General features: G+C 38.9%; 1 protein-coding gene across 3 annotated transcripts in view; it reads right to left on the bottom strand.

The window, feature by feature from the left end:
• The window catches only part of KCNQ5 (potassium voltage-gated channel subfamily Q member 5), a 285,817-nt gene that overhangs the window by 19,780 nt on the left and 240,342 nt on the right, over positions 1 to 25,695 (bottom strand). Inside the window, exons 6-11 of one of the 3 annotated variants that reach the window (XM_027644941.1) lie at positions 25,032 to 25,142; positions 23,026 to 23,121; positions 19,635 to 19,729; positions 18,063 to 18,089; positions 14,224 to 14,280; positions 8,652 to 8,872 (exon numbers count right to left, since the gene is read on the bottom strand). In XM_027644941.1, coding sequence (XP_027500742.1) covers positions 8,652 to 8,872; positions 14,224 to 14,280; positions 18,063 to 18,089; positions 19,635 to 19,729; positions 23,026 to 23,121; positions 25,032 to 25,142 — 607 coding nt within the window. The remainder of the gene's footprint in view (positions 1 to 8,651; positions 8,873 to 14,223; positions 14,281 to 18,062; positions 18,090 to 19,634; positions 19,730 to 23,025; positions 23,122 to 25,031; positions 25,143 to 25,695) is intronic. The other 2 variants (XM_027644939.1, XM_027644940.1) reach the window with 2 other exon arrangements.

Below are 25,695 nucleotides of genomic sequence, written 5' to 3'. Positions count from 1 at the left end.
CACAATTGCTATAAGGCATCAAATGTTTCACAAAATCTCTCTTTTTTCCCCTCAAAAATTATTCTAAGTACAAACATCTTCATGGTTTATGTTCATACAATTCATGCAATTTCCCTTTATCAAAATGACACGTGTCTCAGCCTAGTGCCTTTGTTCAAATATGTTTCATGAAACTTCTCACCTCTTCACAAGCTCTCATTATTTTCCTGTTTGTCGAACCATGAATTTAAAATCCCTTCACTACCCCTAGAGCTGATTTTCTTTTCAATTTGCCTTTGCTTTAAAACATCAATAAGATGACTCTCTTTCAGCACATAGTTCACTTAATTTGTTTTACTGTGATTGGTTGCTAAGTTCCATAGAAAAAAATCAACTGAAAAAAACAACACTAGTTGTGATGGAACTTAATCACATATTTAATAAGTACGCCCAAAGCTCCCCCAAAGCAGGAAAGGCAGCGGCCCGTGTTTACGTGCTTTCCAGAGCAGAGGCCAGAAAAAGGGGGCCCAAGGGAGTGAATTGGGTATTTATTTCCTTGATCTCTGGATAAAAACCCCCACAAACTACACAAAAGGAAAGGCTTTCTTCTAATCATGAAAGAAGGAAGGAGGCAGGACAAGTACTTTCGTGATGTGCTCTTCACATTAGATGCTTAATATTTGTTTAGAAAATGACACCCAAATCCCTAGTAGTATACAACAGTGTCAAAGTGGAAAAATTAAGAAAGAGGGAATAAGGATGACAAAATTTAAAAACATTGTTTACAGGGATCTTTTATGAAATAGTTGCCATTTCCATGCTGGAAAGGATTTCTTGGGAAAGGAAGGAAACTGGTGCCTCCTGTAAGGAGAAGCATTTCTGCACAAGCTTGTAGGAGTTCCCTTTCCCTTCTACTCGACCTGAGCCTCTACTGTGCAGGCAGTACAGATGGGGAGTGCAGTAGTGCTGTATGCATTCCTTGTCTTCTCTTGAAATGGACGAAGCATTCCAGAAGGGGATGGGAAGGGGGCATCAGAACTTGAATTTGGTAACTGCAATGCCATATGATGTAGAATATCATAAAGAATTTCCCTAACAACATTTTATATGTTAAAGTATTTCTGAAAAAAACCTCTGATTTTGTCAAAATGGAAGATAGGATCAGTGGGAAGTTTTTCATGCATTCTGGGTGTAATTGTATAGTCTCCTTTCTTTGTAAGTGCAATTTTTTAAAGTCAGAAACCTAATTTATATATGTTATCATATAATGCAGGCAAGTTCAAATATCTAAAATTCTAACATTCCCTTCTAATAACTCTCTGTAATCTTTAGTTATTATTTAGCTTCTCAAAAATTTCTGCACTGGCAATATTTCATGGAACAGCTCCCACTACTTAATTAAAAAGGAATCTTTTTAATTTTGAATGATGATATGCAGGACCAGGAGACTTTCCAAAAACAATTCATTATAGGCACAATAATAGTGCAGTTAAAAAGGCTGATCTTATTATAAATAGTGGCAAATTAGACAGCAAGTTTAGATAGCCATGTGAGAAGAGTGGGAAAGAAAAAGGTTAGGTGCCACTAAATGTATGATTTTAGTATATTTTTAGATACACATCTCTGTTGTTTTATATACACCACAAACAAGAAGTTAAAACTGTAAAAAAAATTGCAGATACATATGATAATATCTGGAACTGTGGACTAATGAGCTAATTGTCACACCTAATTGACTGTGTCCCTGCGAGACCTTGTAGTACACATCAGTTGATATATGTCTGATTTCCTGAAAGATCCTCAGAGGTCCTGTACCCTGGATGATTTCCAGGTCCTGTGATTGAGAGAGGTCATAGGTGGGGGCAAAGGTAGAGAAGAGGATGGCAGCTTTAGATTCAGGTATCTACAGGAGAGTCTTGTATTTTAAAAAGCCGTGAAGGATTTCCCCAGTAACATTTCATAAAAATGAAGCACTGCTCAAATGTCTCAGATTTGGTCCAAGTGGGTTACATGGTGGTTGAGAAGTTGTACGAGTGTCCTCTCAAAATTACTTCTTATCTCATTTGTATAGTCTTCACTGTAGATGAGGTTATCTGAATGTGGTGGGGGGAAAACAGTTTTCCCCCTGCAGTTATAAAATGGTAAAACCCCAGGGGGTGGTAACCCTTGAAGTTTTGAAGTTTTAGCCAATGAGCGCTTCTGCAAAATATAAACATATCACAACCAGAACGGAAGAGAAGGTAGTTGTAGTTTGGTGTTAGAAGGTAACCATGTTGTGAATGCCACAAGGAAGGAGCTCGGAGCCCCTTGGGGCCTCTGGTTTCCCCCCCCCCCAGCCCCCAGCTGGAGCTGCAGGGACTTGGAACAGCGTAATGCTGAGCTAAGTACCTGTGGCTGAAAGCTAAAGAAGTTTTCTCCACCGTGAGTGGGCAAACAGAACAGTGGCAGAGGTAGCAGTGAATAGAAGCTATGGCTAATAGCCAACAGATAAAAACTGAACTAGAGAAGCAGCAGAAACAGCATACAGCTGAGCAAGGAAGACAGAGTTGTCTGAGAGAGCCGAGAGAGATCCAGCAGAGATAGAGAAGAAGTTGGGGTAAGAACTGAAACTAAAACCCCAAACTCCTTTTGTGACCTTTCTTAAGTGGAAAGGAGGGACTCCTACTGAATGGAAGTCCTAAAACTGCAGCAGCACTGCAGAGAGGAGCTAAAAAGCTCAGAGAAAGAGTGTGGAGGGGGGTGACCTTAGCCCCCCTGCTGCTTGAGGCAGAACACAGGAGCTCTGCAAAGGGGCTTGAGTCCCCTGAAGATAAAGACTGTCACGAAGACCCCTGAGCTTCATGATATGACATAGTGAAGTGACCCTTGTCCTGGTAAACACAGCCTATGGAAGAAGACCCTCACTTGAAACGAGAGGCTGAGGGGGCTTGGATACCCCCTCGTGTGTACTGGCAGAGATCCAGCTGCTGCGTAGAAGAAGAGAACCTACCACCTTAGAGACATTGCTGCTCTGAAGAAGGATCTTTCCTTCTTCCCTCCTAGACTTTTATTTAGAGGAGAGAAGAGATTTGATCCATTGTAAATACTTATGTCATGGTAGAGATAATTAAGATTGTATATAATGTATTGTAGTATTTATTTGTACAGTCATTGTAATATATTCCCTTCCCCCATTTTGAGTCTCGTGTTTTGTCTGAAAAAAACTCATATCACACCAGGTTAAGATGTAACAAGGGGCTTGGACTAGAGACTTAGATTTTGGAGTTCTCAAACCATGACACTGAAACCCATGCAAATCATACTTCTGGTGAGGTGGTCTGCTGCTGTCCTTCACGGAGATGAGCTTAATCCACCTGTGACCACTGACTAAGCACTCAGTCCAGTGAGTAATGGTGCACAGCAAATTCCTCAAGAGCTATCATAAAGGAAGTGACTAAATTATGGACTCATATGGCCAGGACTTTGATCGGAATAAGCTAACATAATGCCTCAAAACCAATGGTCTGTACTTATTTACACAAAACGAAGAAATGACTTGGAGCTTAGATCAGAATGCCAGATCTTCCTAGTTAATTACAGTGACAATGATAATAAATGAGAGCTCTATCATCCAGTTAAGCTATCACAAGAAAATAAATCTATCGTCTAGCACAAATTTATATATTGCTAATAAAATTTCATTCAAGCTTTATTTTGACATCATGATGCTTCATTTTGAATCAGCAAATTTAAGCTGAGATGTAGAAGCAATCAAACTAAGGACTTTTGCTGCATCAAATGAACCTTATCCAAGGTCAAGATGTTTATGCTACTGAAAGGAAAACTTGTCATTTTTGCAATACATAGATTACATGGTAGTAACTGAGGACACAGGGGCTGAAATGCACAATTGCATTCTTTCCATGGCTCTTATAATATACTGTACCCTGAGGATTTTGTGCAAGTACTCTGTATGGGATGAAAGGCTAGAGGTCATCTGAGCATAAATTGTTCAAGGATGGTGCAAGAAATCAAATATTCCCTTAGAGAGTTTTTTTTAATTAATCAAATGAAATATGTTTGTAATATCTCCAGTGCTGATCACTTCTGATGTTTTATTCAAAAAGCCACACAATGTCTCTAGGTTACAGTAAAGGCACAATAACTCATGCAGAGGCTTAGAAGCATGGGATGGTAGAACAGAAATATAATATAGTATTTTTGTCCCTGATGGAAAACTGCATCCACAACATAATATTTGTTCATTAATTCTGCTGTGGTGGTACATGATTTAAGCAGAAAAGTTTCTGTTCCCCAGAAAACAAGGCAAGCAGAGAAAAAACAACCCAGGGCAGGAACACCATTGTCTGCAAAGAAGAGATTTTGTGAGATGAGTCTCTGTGGGTGAATGGATCTATACAGCATGTAATGAAGCCCGGTCACAGTGCCTTAAGCAATGGCATGAGACCATCTGTACTATTTAATCACTGGCACAGACTCTGTCATGAGGTTAGCACCTGCCATTGGGTATTCTCATGTTCTGGGGACCATTCCCTGTGGGCAGTTTGGCTGCAATTTCCCTGGTTTTGTTTAGCAGAGACACAAGCCATACTGCATGAGGAGGCCTTGGGGCCAGAGGTGGCTCCTGGCTCAGTTTGCATACAGGTACAGGTATGGGGGTAGCTGCATGTGGTTCCAAGGTCAGGCAGCACTTTTGCCCATGTGATGTAGCATCCCTTTGATGAAGGCTCTTCCATGCCCCTATACAATTCATGTATCCTTTTAGGTGTGGATGATGTAAAGCTTCACTATTTACCATTCTTGGTTGGTGAAAGTTTCCCTCTGATCTGCTTGTTCCTGATGATTCCCTTTCAGATTGATAACAGAGATTAGACATACAGCATCCTGGCACCTTCATTAATTTGTGCAGAGTCCCCTCTTCAACAAGAGTTCTGGCAGTTGTGAACCACATGTCACCAGAGACTGCACACGTATTTAAAATCAGATTATGTAAGTTCTGATTTTCAATTTCACTCCCCTCTGCTGCTGTTAAATACCCTAGAAAGCATCTGCAGCCATGCCAACAAAGACCTCTCTAGCCATCAAAGCTCTCTCAGGTTTGGATTCCATTTGCAAATGCACAAATGTAGCTGAAATAATTGCTGGTACTGTCATACCCACTTTGGCAATAGCAATAAATGGTTTATAGGCAGTTTCAAAGGACTGTTACCATCCATAAATAAAGCCATTTGTGCAACAGGTTTGGTCATACTGTTCTAAGGCTGTCTTGCCAAAATCCTTTTGGGAGATAGCTGTGGCCAGCTTAAGTGTTTTACTTGCTGCCCAAGAAATTCTCCTTCTGTGATTTTAATATATAGCGGGGGAGTGTTAGAGTGTTACTGAGTAGCCTAAGAGGAAGGCTACTACATTTTCAACCAGGTTAGCCTTTTAGTTACTCCCATGAGCTCCTGTCTGGACTAGGAACTTCCCTTTACAGGCCAGTTTCTAACTGCTAATGTTTAATTTCTCCAGTAGTCTCTTTCTGACAGTTTTGGCCCAGATTCCAGCCATGTCAGTACTTAGTCAGCCCTGCAAAGTTGCTATCAGCTGACTATCTGCCTTAAATCATCCTTGTATGCTAACAATTTCCCTTCCTTTCTGAATCCTCTTCTTATACATTTGCTTCTTTTCTCTATTTTCACACAGAATTCAGTGCACCTCACTTTGATAGAGAGATTGTTCCTCTTCTGCCTGTGCTAATGGAAGAGCATTTACAATCCCAAATCCCATACAGTGAAAGAAAAATGAAGCAAATACACGTATCTCCTCTGCCTTCTCTTTTGGAAGAAGTTAATAGTAAGATTATTGTTTTTTTATTAGATCACTGATATAAAGTTTTGACACTGAACTGGGTACCCTGTACTATGTTGTCACTGCCCAAAAAGTCTATTGTAAATGTAATTTCTTCTACCCCAAACACACTACAGAGATGTAGGAAACACCAGAAGGACCAGCTGTTCAAGGGTATTGTTTTATGTCCAAAATTTCACCCAGAAAGGGGTGTCTTCTAGTTTTGGCTTGAGGACTGTCCCACCTTAAATAATTAGTCATTTGGCTGGAGAGTACCTCAAGGAGAAAACTGGAGGATCTGGCAAGCTAGAGATAAGAATAATATAGTGCAAATATTTTTTTTCATCCTGTGAAAAATGTAAGATGTTCTAAACTAAATACATCATCTCGAGATCTTTCTCATTGAGTTGTCAAATACAGAAGGCATATCGAACTATGAAATTGGTAACACACACACACACAAAAAAAGAAATCAAGATTGGTAGTGCTGGCTTTTGCTGCAAAGGTCTGGGTCTGGGTAAGGCAGCAGGGAGCTGCCTCTCAGCAGTGAGCACACTGGACATCTCTCTGATCATACTGGTCCTAGAAATAGTTGGATGAGGTCCCAGAATGGAAACTTGGCATTTGCCTAAAAACTGGAGACAATGGAAGCTGTTCCTTCTGCCACAGATGAGAAATTGGTGGATACACCAATTGTTGGCCCCAGTTCAAAAGGGTGGACTGGTAGCTGGAAATTGCTGATCAGGAAACAGGCTGTGCTCACCCTAAGGAGCAGGAAGATCTTTAAGGGTTTACGGACAGCAATGAGTGCTCTGTTGTTGTTACTGTCTTTTATCTACAGATATACCCAAGGTGCTGTTTATGCCCCCTTTTCCGGGAGAGAGAGATAATCAGAGAAAGCGCGATTTTCTTGTGCAAATCATTGTTATTGACGACAATATGTACAGGACAAAATAGGGGACACGCTGAGGAAATACTTCTATGACAAATGGGCTGATGAAAAATGAAACAGGTGCTTGAGTGAGGTGCAGACTGCAGGGCTGGGGCAGAAGTGAGCCACTGATACCCTGGGACAGTGCTCAACAAATTACTCTCTTAGGTCACTTCCAGGCACAGTGTGAGTTACATGGGGTTAACCTATGAAATTACTTCTGGTGCGGTTCCGAGGAGATATTTATGCTATATAGATGATAATGTAGGAAGCCTAAATTTAGACAGGGTACCTTCAACCACTCTGCTACCTAGAGCATTTCTCACTTCCCACTGTGGAGCACATGGCCTTGTCTGAGCTTCACATCAGCATGCAATCTGGGCCAGTGTCACATAGCCCCTGTGCTGCAGCTGCTGTGGGACATGAGCCAGGACCTGTGCTCCAGGATGGAGAGAGGAGTGGTGAGCAACCTGGTTAGCAGCCTGGTAGCTGGTTCACCCCAGTAGCTCACTGAACCACAGGCTAATTTGGAATTTATGCATCTGAGAGGTCTCCATGGGGGAGGGCTAGCCTGGAATGGTGACCACAGCAAACACTGCTGGTTTGTCTTGTTTGCCCTCCAGGAAATGTTTATTTATCCAGGTTTTTCCTGAAGAGTTGTGTTGCGTAGGAAGTCCTCATCTGAGGGATGGGGCATTGCAGTTCAGTGGGTATTTTACAACCTACATGTCTGTGATAATATGTGCTCTTAAAAAGGAAGCAGACATCAAAATCACACAACTGTTTTACCACAGTTGTTGAATATAACATCCATGATTGCCATTGCAGAGTTTGAAGTTACTTCTTTACGTAGATCAAATTGCCTGTATTGTACCTTTCCCACACAGCCAGAGTCACTACCTTCTGTGGTAGCCAACCAGTTTGTCTCCCTTATTTTTTATGCTGGGGGTACCACAAGAAAGAACAAAACATTCGTATATTGGGAAAAATATGAATGGAGAAATCCAAACCAAATCCACTGGGGGCAGTGGTACCTCTAGAGCTGTGTGACTGCACCTTTCACTGCTGGACCTGTCCCATACAGGTGTCAGATTCACCTGGTGCTCTCAGCTCCTGCCTGTCAGGGGGCTGCTCTTATCCGCTTCAGTGCTCCTCGGTTAGGGCAGTCACTATCTTTGTTTTGGCAAGCTTTGGCAGATCAAGATCCTTGCCTGAATACTGGCTAATGTAATGCCAGATGGCATTTTAGCTAGAGAACGGAGAGCAGCTTGAGAGAAAGGCTAGGCTCCCTGCTCTAGGTTCATCAAGGCATTTTCACAAAGAGCCATTTTCACAAAGAACCACTTCTTCACATGTGGATTCACAATAATGCTGGTTTTGTTTGCTAAAGCCACCTGCCTTATCAAGCCAGATCAAAATTAAAGCACCCAGTAGTACATCTCTTGGTGGCAGGTGATTGCATCTCCAGTGGAGGTACGAGGGCTCCTCTGCCTGAGGCAACCAGTTCTGCACAAGCTGTGCTGTTGGCTGGCAAAGGTACAGACAGCGCAGCACTGGCCATGCTGTGTGGACCACCAGTGAGAGGCAGCAGGTTTGGGCAGCAGTGGGAGAGAGGGCCATGATGGAGGAGCTGCTGTATCCAAATCCCTTGGATACATTTAGCCCACCTGCAACTTTTCATAGTGATTACTGTCTCCACCAATTGGTCCTTATGCACCAGTGACACAAGATTTCTTGTTAAAAAAATCACATTGGAATGCTCTTTGAAGCAGACTATAGGTGGCTTGTGTCTCTGCCTCCAAATAATTCTTTCTGCTTTCTAAAACATCTCACAATCACAGTGCAAGCATGCAAGAGTGTGAGCAGGCTCGGAGCAGCATGCAATGGCAAATGAGGTGTGAAAGACTCCTACCATCAACCACGGGTTTGGGCTGTGAGCTCTTCAGCCGCAGTGAGGGCCTGAAGCGCGTTCGGTCATTGAAGCTCCAGCTCTTCTGGACTTTGGTTGGGCTGCCCTCCGTGGCAATGTCAGCACTTGGTGAGCGGCGATCTCCGACTGAAGATTGCCTGTTTTTTATACTTTGACCTCGTGGGCTGGCCATCCGGACCCGCTCCTTAAAACTTAGCTTTTGACTGTAAGAGAGAGAAGTATATTTTATTTCATAGTTCCTTCACTCTGTTTCTTTTTTGCATTGTATGATAATTGAAAATAATTTCTAAAAATTCTCACTGGTATGAATCTGTTTCTTACACACTTTTATTTTCATTGAATATATTTCATTTGTGAATGAAACTGATTTAATGTAATTGTTCTTTGATAGTAGCATTATCATTGGCAGTCTATCAGACAGTACAGAATAATCTTTTAAAGGAAACTAAAATAAACAAATACAAATTTCACCCAATTATTACGTGTTAATCTCTATGTTTTTTTTTTCCTATTCCTTGAACTTTAAATATGTTTGTGTCCATCTTATGCACTTATGCTGAGTGCATTTTTGGCCATGTCTTCAGATAAACAAAACTGAAATGTGTTCTATTTTTACCACATGCCATGTAGTATTGTCTTGGTTTTTTTTTTAAGCAGGCAAAAATACTGTTAGTGTATTCATGCTTCTTCAGTATTTGGCACTTCCAACATTTCATATGCATGATTAGTGTTCACTCATATCCAAAATTCCTTGTTACAGCACTTACTTGGACAAGACAAAAACAAATATCCAAGAAACATAGTGATGACCTGTTAATGGAAATGTAATGACACGCTGTGTACTCCCTAAAATAATTGATGGAAATTAAGCTGGGAGCTGTCTACATGCAGGTGGTATTGGACAGGTGCTTTAGGACAGGTACAAGAGCCCAGCCAAGCTCATGACTGTGTCTCCTGGATCAATGGTGACCCTGTGGTCTTATGGTTGGCCAATTGTTAGCTGTTCTTTTCCCCTGCTGTGCTTGTAACCCTCCACTCCAGCCAGCTAAATGTGGGATATGTAGATTTGCTATTTCCCAGTGCTTAAATTACCTTTGTTTGTGTTCAAACATAGCTGATGAACTATTTGCCTATGCTTTTTTATTATTTGAAATTTTTGCCTTTGTTTGTCCCTTCTTGCAGCAGAAGACACAAAGGGGAAGCAGAAAGGGAATCTGATACCAAGATCTGGAAACCTTGTTTTATCTTCAAGGTTAAGTTCAATTGGTTGAGCAAGGGAATGGTCATCTTGACCAGTGGTCCTGTTCTTGCAAGGGGAGAGATGATGGTGCCAATGCAGGAGCTGTTCATGGTATGATGTTACTGGGTCTTGCAGTCCTACTGCTCTGCGTAGGCTTTGCAGGGGCTTTTAAAATACTAGAGCAAAGACTGTCTACCTGCAAATTATAGTTGTTCTTGAAGTTGAGACACTTTCTAGTATTCTAAAAGACTTTGCATTTAACTTCAGCATGCCCATAAGATGTTTTCAATGGAAATGAATTCTGCAGCTAATTTACTAATGCTAACATGGATTATGTGGTTCTTAGATGTTCAACCTACTGCACTCTGAAAATACAGTGTTAATATGTAACTATATGAAATGAAAAGTAGTTATAGGCTTCTGTGGCTGTGAAATGTTGAGATAGACAGATATCTTTGTCCATGCATAGCAGAACTTAGCATTTCAATTTGAATACAAACGTCACTGAGAGCAGAAAGAATGCAGTTTGTCACAGAAAAAACACATGCTGAAAACTTATTATGAGATAATTTTCAAGAATGATAAAAAATGAGCACATTTTAATAACAAGATTATTAGATAAATGTGTTTCTATATGGCATGTTGAATTACTTAAAAGAATACCTTTACTATAATTTCTGAATGTAATCCTCTACTTCCCTGCCCAAAGTAAGCAATTGTTGAAATAAACACATCATGGTGCTGGAAATATAATCTATTTCCATTTCAAATTGCTACCCAGGTCTGCAATATTGCGTGCTGTGGCATATGCAATACAAAAGACACACAGAACCTACTATTTGAAAGAAAAGTGAGTTCTAAAATTTAATTTTCAAAACAGATTACATTTCAAGACTGAATTACGTTTCAGCTCAGGAATCTTTTGCATTGTACAACAATGAAAATATAAGCTGCAAAATATTTATTAACCACATTATTGCATTGTCATATTATACAACGTTGGCAAGAGAATAAAAATGGACTTCTTATTACAGATATTATTCCTACATGTTTTTTTTTTAATGGCTCAAATTGTACTTGTTATTGAAGGATGAAATCAAATTATACTTTTTTTTGACAAATCTTAGACTTAAAAAGTTTCTAGACAGTCCCTTTCCTGTTTCACTAATAGAAATGAGAATTGATAACACGGCCATAAAAACTATCAGTGTAGACCATATGTTTTATAATTCCAGTAACCCCAAAATAAAAATGAAAATTTAAAGCCAAAATTTAAAAAAGCACATGTGCTGTTCTGTCAATTAATTTGTACTAATGGAAGCAGTCTGCCTTTAAATGATTGGTAGACATGGTTATTTCATTTATAAAAAGGTGAATGGTACACAATGGCTACTTAGCCTGCATATCTTTAGTTCTCCAAATCAAAGCAATGAGGCAATTGAAAGGAACAGTAGACACTTCATCTGTGCTATAGACATTTTTCAAAAGTGCAACACTGAGAATGAAGATATTAATTTAAAATGCATAGCTCATACATATAAATAAAATGATATCTGCTTTGTAGCAATGGCAATGTACTGGCATGCTAAGGATCCATGTGGAGGATGCTGCATCCTGAAGAGAAACACAGCCCCTGAAGGAAGCATGGTTTGGAAACTCTGGTTTGCATCTTGAGATGCATCTCCAAAGAGACTGGTTATAGAAGTTCTTCGCTTCTTGGATCCCTGTTCCTATTTGAAGGCTGGTGGGAAATGTTCCTGAAGTCACTGGGTCCTACTCAGCACAGGCATAAGTTGTATGACCAGTAGCAGTGGGGAATTCGTGCTTGGGAGAAGAAAGCTACTGTCCTTGAGTCCACACTGCCATGGGGCTCTTCTATATATGATAAATAACAGATCATGAAGGAGTAACTGTGTCAGAGCATTTTGGAGGGATCCTGACCAGGCTTTTCCTCGGAGTGGAAGTCCCTTTCCTTATGGGCTATAGCCTAGTTCCTGGCTCTGGATGTAACAGTGGTAAAGATGGCATTAGAGATATAGAGTGGAGGTAATCTTACGCTTTTTCAAGCCCCTTTGGACATTCTGCATTTGAATCAGTACCACTGAAGTCTTTAGGGCCCTTTATTATGATTTAATGCTGTCCAGTGCAAGCTAAAAATCCTTTACCTCTTTTTTTTCAGGACCTAGCCTATTATATTTTTTGTCTCTCACCTTTTCTCCTCTCTTGTTATATGGTATCCAAAGAAAATCCCTTGAATTAATGTAAAACCTGTTAATGGGCATTGGAAATTCACATATCGCTGTAAGTTGTCCCAAACTTCAAGTTGAATGTTTGTCCAAAAAGCAAAAACCAAGGGAAAGAATCAGGAAAATGAAATTACACAAGTTCCCAAATCAAACATAAATGACAAGGATCTAGAGATCCACAGCTGCCTCCAGTCTTCCCTGGCAATGCTAATCTCTGTGGACCTATCAATCCTCTATTCTTGCAGGTTGCAAGTAGTGGAAAACATTCATATTGATAACACTGGAGCTTTGAAGCATCTTTTAGTGGAGATCAATTACAACTGGCAGCTGTGGAAAAGAAGCAAACTACTTTTCTCTATTCGTTTGCCTTCTGGAAGGTCAGTTGCAGGGTTTTACTACTCATTCCTTCTGTTGCATGTCCAAGCCATTCACTTCCCGGGGATAGCAAATGACTTTCTAGTTCTTATTTCTTCTTTTTTAAATTCTGCATTTCCCACCTTTGATTTATGAAGGAATAGGTGTTTAGGGACACTAGAGGTCACTGTAGCTTCACTGCAGGGGGAACGAACACCTCTGCTGGTCTGAATAACTAGACTGTGTAAGATTTTCTTTTAACTTTTTAACTAACAAATGCCTACAAACCTTTGCTTGCTCTGTCTTCCATGGACCATCTTACTGTACTTTTTTTTGTTAACTGAGCATCTCTTCCTCTCCCAGTCCCACTCTCCCATTTACCTGACCATCTTCCTGCATTTCTAGTCAAGTTTAACTTCTGCTCTCCTTCAGCCTCAGACCTACAGCACTACTGTTTGCTACTAGACACAATTTACAACTTATTTTTCAGCTTCTCATACTGAGCTGGCTGGTGGAAGTGGAAATAGGAAGAAATTGAAATGAATGGAGAGCCTGAGGGTGAGGGAGAACGCCTTGGGTCTTGAGACAGAAACTAAAACTGCCGGAAGTTATCACCTATGTAAAATAACAGCAAGCAGATATACAGGAAAATTTTCAGCATCCAATCAATACAGGTGTTGGTTCTTACCAAACTTTACTGAAATTAGGCTAAATTGAACAAATGCAAATGCAATAGATAGTACAGTGAGACCTGAAGTTCAAATGTTCAAGACTTCACCACCAGTCTTGTGCTAGGACCATGAACTCAAGAAATGTAGTGTTATATCTCATACCTTCAATGAGTAATAACAAGAATTTGGGGTCATAATATCTTACAGTTTAATTGTCAAACAGAAAAAAAAATTGTTATGGAGTTTTATGCATTTTTTCCTTTTTCAGAACAGTTTCTGGAAGAAGAGAAATTATTTTTTATCTTCATTTTTTATAATCTGTTTGTACTTCTCTTGTCTTTTACATTATTTTTAAAAAACAAGAAAAAATGCAATCAGCTTGAGATATAAATCATGGGTTTCTTCCCATAAGATCCATTCATATACCAATTACCATTTTTGGTAAGAGACACAATTGCCACAGAATTCTGCGGAAGCAAATGGTTGATTTCATATGCATTCTTCTACCTTCTAGAACAGGATGCAGGCACAACTTCCACAGGCTGTGTCCAAGGGGATTCTTCTCAACAACAATTCCACATTTTGACTCTTATAATTGCCTAGCATGTTATAGCTTAATATTCCCCACTAATTATTTGATGGAGAACTCAACTGCCATGGTTATAAAAATCCTCTTGGACTTGGGGAAATGTCTTTATCCAAATATTCAACCCCACTTTTAGATCTCTGCAGCGTAATGCATTCCAGAAGTTGAAGTCTCAGGCAGAGAAGAGGAACAGGGATTAGTCAAACCACAGCGTGCTGTGCACTGCAATTGTCCCACTGGATGAGTTTCAAAGAACTCGTATCATTGCCATTGTGTTAATGGCATTGCAGGCAACAAGCAACAAGGGATTTACAAGCACTTAAAAATAAATAAATTAAGAAACATTGTTTGGAGAAGTAAGGAATTTAAAATGCTAAGGAGGGGAAATAAATGAATCATGCACCTGATGTTAGTTGGCATTCTCAAACATCATATGAATAGGCAGGATGCTGAATACCTATGTTTCCGAGGTGTGTACATCCTGAAGAGCTTCTGTTTATTACTACAAAGCTTACTAGGAGTGAGGGGAGATAGAGGACCGTGTTACAAAGCATTTCAGTGCTAGGTAAGGGGTTAGGCTTTCCACCTCAAGTTAGATTATGCATCACTGGCAGTTTTCTTTTTCATATGGTGCATGCAGAGTGTTTACATTAAATCTACTTTTAGAAATAGATATGGTATAGGAGGTGGAGAGAATTCCAGAGTATCATTTGTTTCCCACAGAACAGGGAAGAGTTTTCCACTCAAACTCCTATATTGGCAAAACTTCTCCTTATTGCACCAGAGAGATCTTTCTGAATAAGGAATTAATATTCAGGCTCATGGGTTACAACACTAGATGGGTGACATTCATCCTTTGCAGATATTCAGTGCATGTCCTACACACAGCCTAAGGCTGCTCGTGTTCTGAGGATGTCAAAAGATTGATCAGTCTTTATCTAGTTTCCTGCACAGGAACAATTTCATCTGTGTTGTATAATTGAACAGAAATAAATATTATTTGTGTTCAGGGTATGGATTTGTAGATATTGAGAGTTTAACATATAGGCTTTTGAAATAACTTGCAGAACTCTAGAACTGATTATAGAAATATCTCATTTACAGTGTGGATACACTAGAGAGGTTGTCTACCAATACTTTGATGAATGATTATTTAGAATATTTGTGTGTAATATTTTGGGAAATACAACATACATATTTTTATTAAAATCAGTGTGAAGCTACAGCCTCATAAGCTGTCAACTCAAATGCACAGCAACAATTGGTTACTTAATAAAAGACTGTAGGTCTATACATGAAAAAATGCAAAAATTAATTTCTGTAAATATAAGTCAATCTGGTAGGAAAGAAAATAACTTTTATTGAAAGCAATAAAAGTTTTTCTCCACTGTTAATAGAATGTAGTACAGAGAAAGAAATTCAACGCACTACTTGTGCAAACACATCTTCTTTAAAGAGTGAAACAAGCAGCTTACTTAGTTCACACAGTATCCCATGCATTAGCATTGCAGCAAGAAACAAGTTAAATAGTGGAGGACACTTATCTCAAAGTACTTTGCAGCAGTTTGCATTTACATTTTTGCCACAAAAGACCACATACGCCACATGTATTTTCAGTGATACAAAAATATAGTAATATGTAAGCACAAGAGTGATAAACAACCACTGACAAAAAGCAACTTTTTAAAAGGCACAGAGTAGTCTGTAGGGTTTTCACTGCAGACTAGGATCTCAGGAGTTAACTAGTTCATTTTTACACATGCACTAATTTGCAGCAGTGCACAGATTAGTTAGGAGTTTCTGAAGGGACAAACACCTTGAGAAGTGCCAAATTCTGCAGCCAGAATGGGGCAACCGTGGATGTATGTCCAGACTGAGAATGAGATGCTGGAAAGCAGTGCCACAGAAAGGGACCTGGGAGTCCTGGTTGATGGCAAGTTGAATATGAATCAGCAGTGCCCTGGCAACCAGGAGGGCCAACCATGTCCTGGGGGGCATCAGGCAAAGCATCATCAGCTGGTCACGGGAGAGGATTGTCCTGCTCTGCTCTGCACTGGGGTGGCCTCACTTTGAATATTGTGTGCGGTCTTGGGCACCACAATATAAGAAAGATATTAAGCTCTTAGAGAGTGTCCAAAGGAGGGCAATAGAGATGGTGAAGGGCCTTGAGGGGAAATCATATGAGGAGCGGCTGAGGGCACTTGTTCTGTTCAACCTGGAGGAGACTGAGAGGAGACCTCATTGCAATCTACGACTTCCTCATGAGGGGAAGACAAGGGGCAGACACTGATCTTTTCTCTGGTGAACAGTGACAAGACCCGAGGGAATGGCCTGAAGTTGTGTCAGGGGAAGTTTGGGTTAGATATTAGAAAAAGGTTCTTCACCCAGACGGTGGTTGGGCACTGGAACAGGCTCCCCAGGGAAGTGGTCACAGAACTAAGTCTAACAGAGTTCAAGAAATGTTTGGGTGATATTCTCAGGCACATGGTGTGACTCTTGTGGATAGTCCTGTGCAGGGCCACGAGTTGGACTCAATGATCCTTGTGGGTCCCCTCCAACTTATTCACATATTCTGTGATTCTGTGATCTTTCACTCAGTGAAAATAAAGTGAAAAAATCTGGCTAAATCACTGACTTCTCTTAAAGCCACAACAGTTATCACTAATATGGAGCATGAATTATAGTTTTGACAGCTGGATGTTTGGTTTGGTTTTTTTTTTTTTTTTACCTAGCTTCCAGCTATTGTAGGTAAATTTCTCTCTTTAAGTACTCGTAAGTACAACTGGGAATAGCTTTGGCACTCTGCAAAAGTCACAGTTTTAGGGGAAGGTACTCATTTGCTGTCAACTTCAGTCTCATCTTTCAAAATGTCAATTTTAAATGTTGCTGTTGAAAGAGTGGGAAATACAGCTAGTGAGTGCAAAAAGTTTGGATCCAGCTGTAATAATTTGAAGAGATCAATATGTTGCTAGCAAGCCTATGGAGGTTATGTATATGAAAAGCCACAGAACTGACACAGCAAATCTAGTCCCCTTGAGTTACTAGGACGCTAAAAGTGGATGCATGCACTGTAAAAGAAGATGGAGTCAAATGCCAGAGAAGCAACCTGGAAAGTGGAATGGGACATGAGTAATTGATGTGAAGGCTTTCATCTCTGACTGAATAACCCAGAAGGGTTTGTGAACCACAGTGCAACTCTGGGGTGCATGTACTTTGGGGGTTGATGTATCACCAACACTTTTTTCCTTGGCTTTTCAGAGTTTTCTGCTGGTAGGTACACTCTGCTATTCTCTGAGCATGCTGATACTGCAGTGCCAGCTGCCAAATACCTGCTGATTCCCATCCCTAGCGAGTTTCCAAGATAGAGTAATTTCTTTCCTAACTATTGAGTCCTTTCCTGTTCCCAAGGGTTTGGGCTACCAGAACAGCAAAGACCAGCATTCTCTCCAGCTGCCTTAGGATGTGCATTTCCAGGGCTTTATTTACCTGGTGAGGATAGCCCTGCCAAGGCTTGCCTTTGCCTGCTGTAGGCAGCTGGTCTTAAACTGGTATCTAGGCTGGGTGCAAATTCACCTGCCCTCCCAGCCATCAGCGGTGGTGCTTGCTTTAGGAGAGATACCAGGCTGCCTCCTCTACCTGAACTGCGCCATGTGAGAGTGCAAACCGTGCAGCCGGGAGCAGGTGAGCCACTGAAGTCCTGCTTTCCCCCCATCTGCTGTGTCCCAAAACACTCCTTAGGAGTGGATGACAGAAAAGTTAGGAAACCTGGAGTCACAATACTGAGGAAGTGCTGAGGATATTCATGCAGGGCAGCACAGACCCTTGCCACGGTGACATCCAAACAGCCCTGTTGGAGGGTCCTTCCCCTGCAATGGAGGGCTGGTGAGCTTGTTCACAAAGCCAAATGAAACTATATGCCTGTAATTTCCACTGTGATTTCTGGAAACCATGCGCAACGATTTTATGGCAGAAGCTGGGACTGTGCCCTTGCCCAGGCACTGGGTCTGGGGAGGCTGCTCCACTGGCTGCTCTGCCACTGTTCGACCTGAGCCCCTCAAAGTTAAAACATGGGACTAGAAATGTAAAAAAATGCCTACTTTTTCCACACAAAAACTAGGACAAAAAAGCAAATTTCAGCAGCATTAGTCTATTAATATGAGTTAAAAAAACTCCGGCTTGTGATTGTTATCTATCAACAGTTACAGTTCACTGAACCTACTGTACAGAACTCAAGACATCTAAAAGCTATTAGGAAACAGCAATTTCACAGATAAAAGAAATAAAGGAACTACAAACCTGCTAGAAGATTCCCCTTGTTCTTTTCTTCGGGTCAGGGAGTGGGAGGGAAAAACGTAATTGTTATGCAGATAGTAATCACATTACTTAGTTACAGATAATGTTAGATATATGATAAATGTAAATGGGTATGTTAATTGGTGTACAACACACACATAACATTGCAACCACAAAAGCATTCAAGCAAGACTCATAACTACAATGCTTCTGGAAAAGAAACTTTTCAGTTGTTTTAACACATGCATAACATGCTTGGTACATACCACTGCAGACTGAGTTGGCAAAGCACTTAGGCAAAATGCATTGCTGACACATATATAACAGAAAGCTGTAGGTTCTTTTTAGATAAAGTTATTTCTGGTAAATAAAAAGGTTTAATTTTATGATAGCATGGCAATATCCTTATTTAAAACAACAAGTAGATGCAGTTTTGAGGGACAGTCATATTTTAGAATATTTTATATGGTATACAGTTTTACTATTTATGTAATTTTATATCTATCCATTTATACCAATGTTGCCTTCAACCTGTTTGTATATGTAAGAAAATCAATGTTCCACGTAACTTTTAATCTAAAAGCTCCTTTTAGTTTAGAGCATTTTGGAATTACAGTTATGGTAATAGATTACTTACGGCTCTGTTCTTGTCAACTCTTTGAAATTCAAAGATCAGCTTTAGATACCCAGCCAAACTTCCTTTTGGCTGAGCTTTTTGGCACACAATTACCTTTTAACTGTCATGTGGATGTTCATCACCCAGCTTTGAGAGAAACCACTAATTCTCTTGCACTGTCTGCAATAACAACAGTTAGGATGCTTATCAGAGCTTTCCCATAAGGCTCTTAGTGCTCTCCTTTTTGATCTTTATCAAGTATCTTTTACTTCCTGATCTGTGCCCCATATTGAATCAGTCAACTTGCTACCTTCTACTAAATCTTTTACTGAATTATTGAAAAGTCTTGGGCAGCCAGTGCTCTGTGAATTCTCACCCAAATTAGGATATAAAATATTTCCTGTCTGCCAAACTGTGGCATCAGGTCTTTTTAGTCATCTTCCACTGGCTGTATGTATTAATGAATATATATTTTCCCTAAGGAAATACTGAATATGTCAGACATTATGACAAAAAGAAGCAAATTCCCCAGTGCATTTACCTCCAGAATACCACAAGGTACCCTTCCTTTGGAAAGGTACATCAGTAGCGATAGCCTTTTACAGAGGCACAGGTGTAAATATACCACTGAATCAAGCATCAAGCTCTGCATCAAAGTTAATATTTTCCTTCTTAAAGATAATTTGGAACAGGGTGAAACATTAACCTTGATGCACAAGTGGGTTTTTGGGAAAATGTTTCTAATGCTTGTGCATTTCTTAGATGAATGGCAATGATTTGTATTTGTCCCACTGTCCTAGGCTCCTAGATAATATTGATTTCATTTGTTAGTTGAAATTTTTAATGAGAGGACTTGAGAGGATTTAAGAAAACAAACCAAGACGAAACAGACAAACACTAGTTCTCTATAAGCTTGAACAGACATCAAGAACAGCACCAGCTGCTGTATTTGTACCTACTTTGTAGGGCTGCAGGTATGCAAGGCCTTCAAATGAGGCTTCCAGGTAGCAATGGAAACCGATTTCTCATCAGCAGCATAACTACGCCATACACACTACGTGCAGGATATGTGGTAAAAAAAGAAAAAAACAAGGCAAGAGGGAGCAGGGGATGAAACAAAAAATTGAAAAGCAGATTAGTCACCAATACAAGTCATGTCTTTCTCTTATCATTCATAGCACTGATACATGCCTGAGGGGAGGAAGAATACTTTCATAATATCGCCAGGTGGCTGTCAGGTTTGTTCGGCTGGCATCGGTAGAATAAAACCGCCAGGAAGCCTGGTATGGGGAAACAATAGAAAAGCACAAAGGAACCAAGAAAATGAAGTGACAATGCCACGGCACTGACTGCATGGCAGTAGTGGAGTGAGGGGATTTTGCTCAGATTGGAATGTGCTCTGTTAGGTTGATTCAGGAAGTACCAGTAAAAACATACCAAAACTTTTGTGAATCACAGTACCCTTTACAGGCGAGGTAACAGTTACTGGCTCCATGAAAGCACCAGAAGATATTCAGTCCATAAAGGTACTTAGAGAAGCATTGCATGGATTTATTTGTGACAAGTCCATAGGGGACACCCGCACAAACTTCCAGTCTGAGGTAAAGAAACTGTCATAATACATTCTGCAAATTATAATGAAAACCAGGCAAAAAGTATTTAGAAGAAAAGAGAAGCACTTTCTGTGGTTTGAAACACTGCTAAATGTTTAAAACCACAAAATTAATAATTTCAAAGGTGAGTAACCAAAGCATAGCATTGAAAATCTATCCACTGCTTAGATTTATATCTGTGTGTAGAGAGTAAGACAGAGCCTTGGTTCCACAAGCTGGAACACTTTCCCTGATGTCAGCATAACTATATTAATTTGTACTAGCTGAATATCTGCACTTCCTATGTATTGTCAACCATTATATATCATCTAGGTATTATATGGAATATAAAACCCTGTGTTTTCCTACTACATATATCCCAGGAACACACCTAGTCTTCATCTACAGATGGAGAACCTGTCACTCACTTTATAACTTGCTCAGTGTGTTGATCATTCTCATTGTCAAAAATGTCTTTATTATTTTTAATTCAAAAGTAATTGATTTTGCCTTATATCCAGAGTTACTTACTATGTTTCTGTGTGCTACATTTAATAGCCCTGTAGGTTCCAGGACTTCCTTTCTGGAATTATGTTAAAATAATTCTCACAGAATATTTTTTACAAGCTAAAGATTTGAGAAAAGTATGTCCATATGAAACATTTCAATTTTCTACAGCTATCTTTAAGTCAGGTAAAGGCTCTGGCGAACAGTCTATCTGTGGCAACAGAAGAGTTAGCACAAACTAATTCTACAGAGTAACTGATTAGAAAATAGACATTATCCTGATAATATTTCCACACTGATTTCCATAGGAGTTCCTTATCAATAGCTAGAACAGACAATTTAAAAAATCCTGGGCACGATGATATGCAGTTCAGACACATCCTGCATTTAAGAACATGAAATTTTCTCCAGTCCTTGACTCATTTTCTTCCAATGTTTTATTTGCTTTCTCCAATATTCCAGTCTCACTTACAAACTTCGGATGCTGAATTGATATATAGTATATTAATATGAGCGTCATCATACACTACAGTGGTAATAACAGCTTTCTTCTTGTTATGGTTATGGTTCTGTATCTAAGGACTGTAATAAAACCAGGTGGAGGAACATACTGGGAACCTGTATGAAGCTCTTGACCTTCATTTCCTGCTCTTTCTCTGTGTTTCTTGTGCTTCATCAAATCCTTTCTGGTGTCACTAATACTGGGATAGAGGTGTCTTGTAATAATCTGAATTCACTGTTTCTAGGTCAAGTTTTGTATTTGTTGTATTAAGACATTTGGCAGGAATTATTTCACCCTAAAAGTCACCCAGATCATCCTCGGTTTTTTCCCATGAGCCTGCCCTCATATTTCCTATTCTACCAGCCTTGTTCCATCCTCAAATACATCTAGCAACAATTTGATATTAATTTTCGGATCACTGAATGTGTTAAACATGTAAATGAACATGTAAGTGCTGAAAAGCCTTCGTCATGGAATCCCACAACAGATGCTTTCCTTTCACAGTGATTTTACCTGTTGGGAGTCACTCTCTGAAATCAGTCAGATAGCTACTGGTAATCTATTTAGCATGCTGTCTTACTAATATAATCTTACTAATATATAAACAAAATAATAAGAGTAGCTACATTCAAAACCTTAATCTATTATATGTTTCCTTTGGCAACCAAACTTGGAACAAGTAGATTAGAATATATGTGTTAGAAAATATGTTAGACAGTCATTCTAAAGTACAATAGACACAAAAGGAGTGGACTTATTTTTTTTAATTATTATAACAAATATTAAATCTTAAATATTTATTATTTAATAATAATTGAACTGTAATAACAGAAAACATTTATTAACTTTAGGAAAGCTTCAAAGACAGTCTCACATCTGTCCTGCACTTAACATGGAACTCTAGCATATTTGCGCTCAGCTTCTTTTTTTGGACTTACTATTTCAAAATTAAAAGTCAACATAAATGGCACACATAGAAAATCTGGCATCCCAAGAAAATAAATTAGGGCTCTAGAAGATTATGTCCCCCCTTTTTTTCTCAGTGCATCAAGTAGAGTAAAGCGTGGTGCAAAATTATTCTTTAGAGGATTTTCTAATTTTTGACTAGGACTGTGAGTTAGGGAAAAAACCTAGGCAAAACAACTGCTTAACACATATCATGCCACTTTTTGTTGACCTGCACCATCATGTCAATACTGGAGCTGAAACAACTTCACAGAATTTCAGATATTTTGGAATTGTTAGTGCCTACATTTCTATGTTTAGAATTGACTAATAGTGAAAGCAATTCTCTGTGCAGGACACTTTTTGTCTTCACCAAGTATATCACTCACTGGAACACTCTAAACCCTGAAATAAATAAAAAGTAGCTTAATATAGGCAAGAGTGCTGCACTGCCAGTTGTGTTGTCTAAGGGTCAATTCTCTTTTCCCAAAAGATTTTCTAACTGCAGGCATGCATTTGTCATCCTTGCCTTGGTTTCTTCAACATGGATAGAAGAACTTGAAAACTGCACTTAAAAATGCCATATACAGTTGGACTTGATGATCTTATAGGTCTTTTCCAACTTAAATGATTCTATGATTCTATACAGAATTATGGAACACACAGTCACTAGATACAGTTATTTCATTAAACTCACCAGTTAAACTTCATTTCCACAAAACTTTCTAAATTGAAATAATAAGACTCGCTCCAATCTGTACTTTAAATCACACGCTATTATCTTTTTTGTGATTTCATATTTACCTGAATTAGACTTGCAGCTGGATTCCTTCTTTTCTCAAAGTGTTTCTGACGATGCTGTTCCTGCACTTTCAATGCGAATCCCGAGCCAAGGATGCCCTGCAATACAGTATGTAATTTATCACTGTGTAGGTAGTTTTCCAGCAAATATATATAATTAATCACAAAGATTTTATGAAGATGTTACACCATATGATTGCTTCAGATGACACATTTATGACAGTATATGACAGTATAAGGCACAGCACCAGTGCCCCTTTCGTGGTGCAGCAGGAGACTCCTTACATAACATCTGTGGCACTACCAATGACCAGCCATCCCAGCCATTACCTGGGTTTGTGCTGCACTACATTTCTGCAGTGATAAAGGCCATGGAGACAGATATAGATACATATTTATAAAATCAAGCAGGAATATTCAGCAGATGATGAAATGACCAGTTGGCAGATACACCAAATAGATGTGGACCCCAGAGTTCACATCTGCAGTACTCATTATAACCTTTGATTTTAGAAAAGTTAAAAAATGCTTTTCTTAACAGATTAAGACCATTTCTTCTCACTCTTTCCCACCTAAATAGTGCCCATAGTTTATTCTATAGGCTATGAAAAAAAGTTGATTATGAAACCTCTCCCATTTTAGCCTTTTTACCTTTGAGTAAGATAAATTTGACTCCTGCTGAACAGATCCAAAGGCTGAGAATGTTTTCCTCCTTGACTTGCAAGGAGTGTAATAATTCTGCTGGGGTATGTCTGCATTATAAGGAAGAATATTTCCACTTGATTCTTAGTCAGAATAATATACTATTAGAAGTGCATAAATTTCACACATACCTCTTGTTTTACAGACAGATTCAGCACAGAAGTGTTTATGAGGAATATTATTATCTGTGCATAGGTATGACATGAAGAACAGAAGTTCTGGCACCTCTAATATGGGTTAATCATCTTTTCATTGTAGTGCTTCTAAGACTAACTTTCTCGTTAGTGGTGACTAGGTGACAAAAGGAATTAATTACAGTAGGTGTCAATAAATGTCAAATATTCACAAACAGGTAATGTATAATAATTATAATCATAGTGCATTGTAGTATGCCAAAGATACTGAAATGCTGTACCTAGAGTAAGAAATAAATGCAGTGCATCAGCTGATTTAATGCTGTTGGCAAATGTTGACTTTTAATCTTGGTTTGTCTATGTGGTTGAAAACAAATGAAGTATTATAACAGACATGTTTTATAGTGATCTATAGATAATGTATCTGAGTATTAAAATATTAAAATGTGTTACACTGGAGACAATACAAAAAATACAAATGTCACTTCTCAATTCACACTTATTGAATAACAATTTGAAAAAGAAAGGAAATTCACTCACAGAAATGAGAAGCTATTACTGAAGCTACACTATATTTTAGTCGTTAGATGATTCTCATTTCTATTAAAGTCTCTTGAACATTGATAAAAACAACATAAACAAACTGTAACGTTTATTTACAATCATTCAGAGAAAATGATAGTTGCATTTTTTACATTCAATGATATTAACCTTTAATTGATTTAAAGCCGCCTTCTACTCTCTGTTGGTAGCCTGAACATGGTAACACAAGACGAGCTATTAGAAATATCTCACTTTTTTGTTCAATATAATCTAACTCAGAAAAACATGTAATCTACTTTTTGTTTTGTCTTGTTTTGAAAAATTTGAAAGAAAATTATTAATATATAAGGCACAATTCATAACAAAAGAAAGTATTTTCAACCTTACACAATAGTATGCAACCTAATTTAGGAATATTTCCTAGTTTTATCTGTTTCAGAGAAACTAAAACCCCCAAACTAAAGAAACAACACCAAACCTTTTGTTTGGATTTTGGATAGCGATTCACTAGTGCTGTCATAGAGTAAAAAGCCTTAAACAGTTGCTTTTCACGTAGACAGCTTCCTTCAGCTGTGGAAGGAGCTACGGAAGTTTCTATTATCTTTTTACAGATTTTATAGGCATACTCACAGCAGGTAGTGCAAAGAAAGAAATGCCAAGTAGAGCAAATCCTGCAGAAAGCAACCTTCCAAGCCAAGTAAGAGGAGTTTTGTCTCCATAACCAATGGTTGTCAATGTGATCTAAAAAGAAGTTAATGAACATTGTGGTTTACCAGAAGTCACTGACAGATTAGTTGTAGTTTATTTACATTGCATGAAGCAGCATTTCCACTAAATAATTCAAGACATATTAAATATATAGTTGTTTCTATAAAACCCAAACATAAATAAATTAACATTAGGACATTTTGCTATGAAAACTTAAAACTGTGTATGATTGCATAAAACTGAAACAAATAATAAATGTGAGAAAAACACCTAAATAAAAAATAAATAAGTGTAAAAATTAAAAAAAAATCGGAAAGTCTTGATCACAAATTTGAGGGAAAAGATGGGAAATTATGTAAGTTGGGAAGAAAAAAAGTGTTCTCTTCCATGGATGTAAAGGAGTTTCACCTATTTTCTGCAGGGAAATGTAACTATGCATTTGCACAACTACACAAATATAAATTACAAAGAGATCATACTGAAAATATATAGCAGGGAGGAAGTGGATGCTTGGAGATGATATAAAGTCAAAGGAACTGCAAGAAGAAGGTTCATTTACTACAAGCCCATCAGAAAAATTTGAAGT

This window comes from Corapipo altera, unplaced genomic scaffold, assembly GCF_003945725.1.
Source record: "Corapipo altera isolate COAL_440 unplaced genomic scaffold, ASM394572v1 2, whole genome shotgun sequence".
Taxonomy (NCBI): Eukaryota; Metazoa; Chordata; class Aves; order Passeriformes; family Pipridae; genus Corapipo; species Corapipo altera.
The sequence above is the reverse complement of the archived record's forward strand: the minus strand, read 5'-3'. Positions and strand labels throughout refer to the sequence as shown.